Source organism: Chenopodium album, chromosome 11, assembly GCF_948465745.1.
Source record: "Chenopodium album chromosome 11, dcCheAlbu1.1, whole genome shotgun sequence".
NCBI classification, from domain to species: Eukaryota; Viridiplantae; Streptophyta; class Magnoliopsida; order Caryophyllales; family Amaranthaceae; genus Chenopodium; species Chenopodium album.
Window position 1 is genome coordinate 43,140,437 of NC_137844.1, and position 9,876 is coordinate 43,150,312.

At 37.3% G+C, this 9,876-nt stretch overlaps 1 protein-coding gene across 1 annotated transcript; it reads left to right on the forward strand.

Annotated features, from left to right (window-relative positions):
* Positions 1-1,907: 1,907 nt before the first annotated feature.
* On the forward strand, positions 1,908-9,588 carry LOC145567586 (uncharacterized). Its single transcript, XM_081626896.1, has 2 exons — positions 1,908-5,896; positions 6,454-9,588. The coding sequence occupies exons 1-2, from the start codon at positions 2,321-2,323 to the stop codon at positions 9,025-9,027; spliced, it is 6,150 nt and encodes a 2,049-aa protein (XP_081483022.1). The 5' UTR covers positions 1,908-2,320; the 3' UTR covers positions 9,028-9,588.
* Positions 9,589-9,876: the final 288 nt, after the last annotated feature.

The following is a 9,876-nucleotide window of genomic DNA, read 5'->3' on the forward strand; positions in this document are numbered from 1 at the left end:
TATTTTGTAGATGTCGTTGTAAATACAAATTTTAAATATGCAAAATATAGATTCAAAACAAATGCAACAAAGTGTTAATTTTTTTAATTTGATAATTTATGAGTACAATCTCTAATTTGGTCCTTTGATTGAACTTTGTGTATCACCCGACCCCAAACAAATTAGGGAGGGGCCTATTGTCACGAATTGCGCATCAAGGTCCAACAACTATCTCCACAGATTAACACAAGTCTTCTCGGCGCATTTTGTCCTCACTCATGCGCACCATGAGAAAACTTCCTAGGAGGTCACCCATCCCAAGATTACTCCCAACTAAGCACACTTAACTGAGAAGTATCTTAACATATGAGCTCTCTAAAAGTAAGATGCATCTTGATGATATGAGTAGTATATTAAGTCCCTGTAAAGCAATCATGAGGGGTATCACTTTGACATGTTGTTGATATAAAACTTTGACTTGAATTCTTGATTGAGGGCCGATGAGGCTTAACCTCGATCAATGACTATTTGATGTAGAGGTTGAACTGCACAGACTTGTGATGCGCTTGATGTTTTGATGTTCTTCCTCGTCAAGGCTTAATCTCTTCCACAGATGATATTCAAGAGTAGAACGACACGTCAATTGCTTATTATTCTTCTAGGTTTGAGAGGTTTTCTTTGGATAGAGATTTAGAGTTTTGAGAGGTTTTCTCTATTTTTTGATGTAGTCTCCTTGTTTCCTCGATCTTCCCCAAATGATCATAGAGAGAGCTATGCCTCTATTTATAGAGTGGGGTATTCGTAGGGTTAGCGTTATATTTGTATTGGGCTTTTGATTTGGTAATCGTGACCCATCTATTATAGCTTAACCCAATTATTGAATTCTAACCCTCAAATGAACATATTAAATTAAATGGGCTAATTTAATTTAATGTATTTCACCCAAATTAAATAATTTAATTGAACAGTCAAATAACCATTAAGTCAACAATTTGACTTTTGACCTATATAAAATCTGATGTGACACTTATATAAATTTTATGTGCCTACAGTCGTACAATAATTTATTAGCGGATTGATTTTACTATTAAAAAAAAAGTAAAAATAGTAATAGATTTTCTATTCAAAAAAATAAATACATGTGATAGATTTTATCGCATTGAATTTTAGTTAATACAAAGTAAGTCCTTATAGCATCTAAAAACAATCATACTTATCATTGTCGTATTTTTTTTACTAGAAAACATTTATCACCATCATCATCCTAATTATTTTTTCAACTTTGACTTTTTCCTCGCATAGACTTTTTATTAATAAATTTCATAGTTTGAAGATAATAGAAGGTCCTATTACAAAAAAAAAATTGTATGTCTTGCGCTTCTTAGGTTGAAGTATTTGAATAGATTTTAAACATGAAGAACCTAAAGAAACAAACAACTTTTTTTTTTTTTTTTTTTTTTTTTTTTTTTTTTTTTTTTTTGAAAGAAAGAAAGAAACAACTATTCAACTAAAGGGAGACTTCTAAAATATAGAGAGAGAAAAAAAATCCATAAATTACATAGGGTTCCATCTAATTTAATTCATTTGCTGTATAAGAAAGATTATTGCATATACTCGGGTGCACCTAGAATTTAACGTAACTTTTTTTTTTTTTTGGCTCAATTACTAAATTTCTACATTAAAAAAATCATAGCATGAGGAAAAATCTCAAAAAAAAAAATAAAATAAAATAAAATAAAAATCAAATGAGCACAAAATTTGTTAATGTGCACTTGCCTTTTTACTAGCATGGTTTGAGAGGGCGACATTCCAATGGAATATTAGCAAAAATAACGGAAGGACAGCAACAGCTAATAAATTAAGCTGTCATTGCGCCAATTTCTCAAAATCAGGATATTGGTTTGCTAAAAAGCAGGGGAAATTAAAAGTACCATTTTTTAACATTTTTAATCATCAGTTTAATTAAGCTTTTTGGTCTCACAGCCTACCTTTTTTCTTTTGATTTATTGGGATTTAGATCTGTAATTTGCGCATTTTTCCACCTTCAAACTAGTCAGTCAAGTTCCCACATTTTTCCCACTTCTTCTTTTCTCTTCTTGTTTACTATCAACATTTCCCAAAGTTGTTTGATCATCATCTTCTACATATTCAACTACATGTAAGTAAACCCACCTACTTTTTACTTATTTGTGCCAATTTTTTGATGAATTTTGGACCTTTTTTGAGTTCTGAGTACTGGGAATTGATTGAATTGCTGTAAATCGAACTGGGTTTTGCTTAAATTTTTCTGGGTTTGTAGTTTTATACAGATTTGAGCTTGTTTGTTTGAACATTTGTTGAGATGAGTAATGATGGGGTAAAAGTTGGTATTCAAATCAGGAAATTTGTGATCATAACAATAAAATTGTGTTATAGATCAGTTTGTAATCATCCATTTGTTGTGGGTTTATTGTTGTTCTTGTTATTTCTGTATAGATCATTCCCATTTTTGTTTTCTATATTGGTGTCTACCTCTCCTGTACTTGTTGGTACTGCTGTTTTACTTGGAACCCTTTTGAGTTTTGGTGAACCAAATGTTGTCCCTGAGTGTGAGGAAGAAGAGAAACCGGCTCACGAAGTTGTGCAGTCGAAAATGGGTGGGTTTGAGAGCACAACAGTTGTTGAGGAAGATGAGTGTTTTGGTAAAGATAGTAGGTACACCGAATTGAGCAGAGAGTTTGTAAAGACAACTGATGAAGAACCTTTGCTAGATAATACTGATAGAATAGATAAATCGGATATAGATCGTGATGATGATGATGTTGCTTATAGTACAATATCTACTGATCATAATTCGAGGGAGGTCAGATTTGAGAAAGGATGGATTCATGAATCAAAGAGTGAGCAAGAGAATGCTGAGATTGAGCAGACTGTGGACTTGGGTGATCAAATGTTTAAGATGGGAATTGTAGTCGGTTTTAGTGATGGCAAAATCCTGGAAACCAGGTTTTCTTCAGTTGAGAAGGTACAGGGTGAGCACTTTGAGGATTATATTTCAGCAGAAGGATCAATTGATGCTCAGATGGGGGATTATTTAGTGTCTTCCTTGGAATTGCAGAAACAATCGAATGAAGTTCTAGCTGATAGTATATTATCAGCTAAGGAAGTTCTACATGAGAATTTTGAAGATTATAAGTCTGCAGAAGGATCACTTGATGTTCAGGTAGGGGATCAATTAGAACCTTCACTGGCATCATGGAAACAGTTTGATGCTCTTGATGATCGGTTATCCACTGCTCAAGAAGTTGAAGAGAGGATATTTGAGGGTTATAATATAGCGGAAGGATCATCAGAGGCTCAAATGAGGGATTACTTAGAATCATCTATGAGATCATGGAGACAAATGGGTTCTGATCATGATGAACATGGTGAGTCTGATTCCGGGTCTGATGGAGCTGAGAGTTCCTCTCCAGATGCTTCAATGGCGGACATTATCCCTATGCTTGATGAACTAGATCCACTTCTAGACGATGAAATATTACAGGCTAGTAACCTATCCCGTCAAAGCTCTGCTGCAACGATGGAAGAGTCTGTGATTTCGCCAGATAGCAGCATTCATTCTGAAGATGAAAGTGATCATAAGGATCACGAAGCTGATGAATGTAAAAGTGATAATGATGATGACAACGAAGAGGAAACTCAAGTTGGTAAAGAAGATTCTGCGAAGTCTGCAATCACGTGGACAGAAGATGACCAGAAGAATCTTATGGATCTCGGGACATCTGAATTAGAAAGGAACCAGCGCCTGGAGAGCCTTATTGCTAGGAGAAGAGCAAGGAAGATAACAGGAGATAGGAATTTGATTGACTTGGATGGGATGGACCTACCTTTTCCAGTTGCGCCTATTTCAACGAGAAGAAACAATCCTTTTGATCTACCTCAGGACAACTCTTATGCTCACTTGGGGCTACCACCAATACCTGGCTCTGCACCATCTATTATGCTGTCTAGGAGAAATCCTTTTGATCTTCCTTATGACTCTAGTGAAGAAAAGCCTGATCTTTCAGAAGATACTTTCCAGCAGGAATTTACTGAAGTTACTCATAGGGAGGCATTATTTCGAAGAAATGAGACATTCAATATGGGATCCACTGGTTTTGATTTAGGAAGACCTAGTCGATTTAGACCTTATTTTGTGCCAGAAAGGACAGATTCTGATATGATGAGCTGTTCTTCTCTTTCAAGACAGGTAAGTGAGCTTAGTGAGTCCAAGGCAAGTTCTGTTTCTGAAACTGAGTCAACTTCTGCAGGAGCAGACCAGGAAGAAAAGAAGCTAATAGAAGATGACTCTGTTCAAGAAGTTGAACCCAATTCTGAGATTGATTATGCTTCTGTCCTTGTTGAACATGGAAGTCAGTCTTCTGCAGATTTGGATTCATTGTCAGGTGAAGAACAAGAGAATAAAGATTTTGTTCCTCGTGAGCTTGAAGTTGAGCTCGGTAGGGAAAGGTCTTCTCCTACTGTTGATTCTGATGTGATGGGATATCCTTCTCTTCAAAGACAACTAAGTGAACATAGTGAGTCCAAAGAAAGTACTGTTGCTGAAAAAGAATCAACTTCTGCAGGAGCAGATCTTGAAGAAAAGATGATGGAATACAACTCTGCTCAAGAAGTTGAAGCCCGTTTTGAGATTGATCATGCTTCTGCTCGTTTGGAGCATGGAAGCCAATCTTCTGAAGACTTGGATTCATTGTCAGATGATGAAATAGATCGGAAAGATTTTGTTCTCAGTGTGCTTGAAGTTGAGTTGGGTAGGGCTAAGTCTTCTTCTGCTGCAGCTTCCTACACATCTGAAACTATTGAATCAACTGATAATAGAATTGATTACAGGGAAATTAATCCTGCAGTAGATCCAATGCTGTCTCATAGCAAAGTTAGCCATAGTGACATCCAACCAATGACAGAATTAATCGAAGTAAATCACAATATCACCTCTAGCCCATTATCTGTATCAAAAGTTTTTAATGATAAGACAATGGAAGATGTTGACAGTGGTTTGGCAAACAAGGAGAAACGCCAAGTCAACAATCTTTTTAATGTTCACATTCCAGAGAAGTGTTCACTGGAGCCCTCATCGTCAGGTGTAACACCTGGGTTGTCACTAGAGACATCAGAATACAGTCATGCAGATGAGGTGGATGATAATCATCCAAAGGAACCTATTTATGACTTCAGCCCACTCAAGAAGAACCATTCCTTGTCCTCCTCTTCTTCTGATATGCAGAGAGAGACATCAGGGATTGATTTATACCATTTATCAAGTGATTTATTTGTGGTTGATGAAACGAATGTTCACAATCAAGATGTAGAGTTCATTTCCCAGCAAACTAAAAACGATGCAGATGGAGATGACTTGACGATGAACGATATTGGTGAACAAAGTGAAGTTTACAGCACTGACTTCTCAGAGTTTAATAAACTCCCTAGTAATTCACCAACATCTGTAGTGGCAGAAGATGAGGTTCATTTGGCGAAGGACAAAATATTAGATGATGAAGTTGCTCCTCATGAAGTAGAGAATTTTTTTGCACAGAAAGACGGTTCTGAAATTCATATTGAAAACAAGCTAGATGATATGCCTTCTGCTGATAGACACAAGTTTGCAGAAGATTCTATTTTAGCTCAAGAGAAAAACGAAGTTACTGCATTGGCAGGCAGTTATTCGCCTGTCCACTCCACATTGTCTTCTTCACAGGTCGAGTCAAAGGACGAAAATCAGGAGGAAGTGAATATAAACCAGCAGTTTCAGGTGTTCAATTCCAGTTTGAAGAGTCGTGAAAATGATGGGAATGAAACGCCGGAATTTTCACTGGATGAAAATCATTTCTTTCCACATAATTCTGACATCAGCGACCCCTGGGCTGATTCCGTAGATCAGGTAAATCATGTTGCTTGTTAGATCATATGCCTTCGAATTTCTAATGACATTATACCGAGGATTTTGTGATCTTATTGACTGAATTATTGATAATTCTATTTGAGCTTATTGTTCTAGTATGCTCATAACTAAGCGCAATTTAATTTAACCAACTAAGCACAGGTTGATGTATAAAATGATTCTACTTCCTTCCTTCTACCTATGTGGGACAAAAGTTCCCACAAGAACTTCACCATCGAAGGCTATGACATGAGTGTATACTTTGAATAGAGTCAAACATCTTCAAATTTTAGCAACATCAAACATGGATGTGAAAACAATTAGTGGGACTTTCATTAAGCATTATTTTTTCCTGTTTCCATGGCCAGGTTGCTATAAATTCCCCATGACAGTATCATTAATGTGGAAATATTCACTTTTATGCTGTGTTTATGTTGAACTTATTTTTTTGGCTGTCACTGACATATGATTGTCTAATTGAATGAGTTGAACACTAAATGGCCTGGAGCCCTGGACTGCTAATTATATAATACTGATACTACTAGATATGTACACAGGAACGATCCGTCATTCTTAGAAAGCTTGAGGTTGATCAGGCAAACAAAGTTGATGAACCTGATAATGTTCTCATGGCTCAAGAGCCTCAACACGAGATATCTTCTGATTCAAGTCATAGCAATGTATCTTCTTCCCAGCCTGAGGATTCTGAAACAACAGTTGCAGAATTATCATTTAAGAAGCATGTTCAAGATGTACCTGGCACTGGACTGGTAGAGGAAAATCACAAGGTCTTTGAAGGATTTGAAGAACCAATAGCTGATGAACATATCACGTATGCAGAGAAAAATGATGTCAATGAGATGGATGAAGAGTTGCTGTCTGAGCTGGATGCAGTTGGTGACTTCAGAGTGTCAAATACTGTACCAATCTTGGAGAATAGTATGATAGATCTCAATGCTGCAATTGACTCGAATATACCTGTAGAAGCTTTTGGTAAAGTATATACAAGTACTGAAATGCCAATCAGCCATGAAACATTGCTTGGAGATAGCACTCATGTAGAAACCAATCCTTCCAGGATTAAGGAATCAAACTTAGATTCACAGACAGTTAATTTCAATACTGATTTGCTAAACCTAGAAGCTCACTCTTTTGAAAATGTCGATGCTGTATTTGCGAGTGAAGAAGCTCACAAATCTGTGGTTGCTGAGTCTGTCCAGGCTGAATTTATGAGAGAGGTGGAAGGTCTTTCTCCAGAAACTGATCTATTGTTAGGAGATACAGAACCACGGGGCAGTACCTCTGAAGTAGTAACAAACACTGCTGATGCTGCCTTCAATAGTAGGGAATCAGTTCCAGAAAGAATTGAATCCGACCTTGCTTTTCTGGAGGGTCATGATCTGGATCCTCACTGGAATGAAACTGTTTCAGAAATGCCAATCGTGGATGCTAAGATTATCAGACAGTCTGCTGCAGATGTTGAGAGAGTTGAAGAAGAAATCATTGATAAATCTAATTCTGTTGAAGCTTTACCAAAAGTAAGTGAAACAGGAGTTGATTCTCCGGAATCCATGCCATTGCAAATACATAGAGACATTAAAGAGATAGATGTCTCATCTTTCATTGAGACAAGTACTGCACCAGATCTTGAGCCCATAGATCAAACAGAAAGTGTTGGTTCTATGGAATCCGAGTCATCATTAATAGATGGGGACATCAAAGAGATACTAGAACCATTAGTACTTGATGAAAGTGATTCACTTGTTCATGAGTTTAAGGATAAGGCACCAGAGATGCATGTTCTTGGAAAAACACATGAGCCATTGCTACTGGGGAAAGAAGATAAAGAGTTAAAAGAATCACTTCTTGTTGGAGTTAGTGTCGGATCTGCTCTTGACACTGAAGATCAAATGGAAAAGTTTGATACCACAAGATCTGAGTCATTGCATATAGATGAAGAGGTTAAAGAGACAGAGGAATTGCTGGCTCATGAAGAAAGTATCACTCCTGCATCTGAGTCTGACGATCAGAGAGATAAAGCTGGTTCATCTGAGCCATTGCAGCTGGATAGGGACATTGTACCAGAATCTCCTGCTGTTGAAGCAAATATTCCATCTGCTCTTCAGCCAGAAGAGAGGGAAGTGGTTGGTTCGGAGGAATCCGAGCCATTGCAGTTGGATAGAGATATTCATGAGGTACAAGAATCTCCTGCTGTTGAAGCAAGTATTCCATCTGCTCTTAAACCTGAAGAGAGGGAAGTGGTTGAGGAATCCGAGCCATTGCAGTTGGATAGAGACATTCATGAGGTACAAGAATCTCCTGCTGTTGAAGCAAGTATTCCATCTGCTCTTCTACCTGAAGAAAGGGAAGTGGTTGGTTCCGAGGAATCTGAGCCATTGCAGTTGGATAGAGACATTCAGGAGGTACAAGAATCTCCTGCTATTGAAGCAAGTATTCCATCTGCTCTCCAGCCCGAAGAAAGGGAAGTGGTTGGTTCTGAGAATTATGAGCCATTGCAAAGCAACAATATTGTGGAAGAATTACGCGATTGGCATGTTGTTGAAGAAATAGCTCCTATAGAATCCAAGCCAATGCAAACAGAAACAGATATTAAAGACGTGCCAGTATCTCCTACTGCACAAGCCAGTGTTTCTGTTCCCGAGTCTTCTGATCAAATACTGACAGCTGATTCTGGGGAATCAGATAGAAACATTGGGGAGTTGCAAGAATTGCCTGCTGTTGAAAATAATGCGCTTGAAAATGAGTCAGGTCAACTAGAAAAGGTCAGCTTTGTGGAATATGAATCATTGCAAATGGATGGTGATTTTGAAGAGATTCAAGAGCCTCCTATTCTACACAACAATTATGCATCTTCTGTTCAGTTCAAAAATCAAATGGAAATCAATTCACCGATGGAAGTTGTAGAGGTTCAGGCTTTGCAGGAACATCACCCAGTTTCTCAGCAGGAACCTGAATTTGATTTTTCAAATATGGATGATTCAAGAGGGCTCATTGTTGACTCATCAACCACTGACATTCAATCAATCAAAAATAAAGTCGGTGATCAAGGACATGACAAGAATGCTGCTGAAAACTTTTCTTCGCAAGTTGAGGAGGAAAAATCCAGCTAGACTCATAATTCAAGCTCCTCCAGCTCTAGTTCAAGTGTATCTGTTGAAGATTATTATTGTACGAGATACGTTGTTGGGTGAGTGTGGCTATCACCAACATTTTGGTTCCAAATATAATTTTGAATGCCTACAGCTTTCTAAGAGCCTGGTTGGCTGGTTATTAGTGTCTGTTTAAGTTAATTTGGGATGCTTCGTTTTTGGTGAGTAGCAGGTTCATTGTTATCCCCGCTTTGTTGTAGCTGGGTTTTTTGTGATTTTTTTTCGTATGTGGAAAGATTGAGGTTTTCTTTGATGCTTGGAGTCATAGTTCCTTTACTGTAACTGAGGCATCAAACCTTGTGTTGTGTTTTAGATGTTGTAAATTTTATACATGCATGTCACTAGTCTGTGACCATTGCGTTGTTCGGGATTTGGGAGGGGTATTTTCAGTATAGAGCTGAAAACTGTACTTTGACTTCGTGTATAGAGAGTTCCTGTTGAGAGGCTAAATTTGTAAGCCTCCTGTTTTGTAACGTACATTGTTTTTTTTGAATGAGTACTAGTTTTGATGTGTACCATGAAAATTATTACTGACATCTGACATTTTTATCTTTATCTTAGTTTAATTGTTTACCAGACTACTGACATACTGAAATTTGTTCCTGTTTGTAGTTTTTGTACCAAAAACCAAAATGATCCTTTTTTCAGTATAATTTTCCTTATTGAATAAGAAAGATTGGAGTTCACCAAATAGGTAATGAAACAAATTGCTCTTTAATATTCACTTTCGCTGATTTTAAGATTGGTACTTAAATCATACGGATGTAGAGGTTCAAAAAGGGACTGCATGACGGAACTGTGAAATTGTAT

What these genes read in the sequence shown, in the direction of transcription:
- LOC145567586 (XM_081626896.1), top strand. Translation starts at nt 2,321, where the DNA reads ATGAGTAATGATGGGGTAAAAGTTGGTATTCAAATCAGGAAATTTGTG. An exon ending in GGGCTGATTCCGTAGATCAG is followed by an intron (nt 5,897 to 6,453) that starts GTAAATCATGTT and finishes ATATGTACACAG; the next exon opens with GAACGATCCGTCATTCTTAG.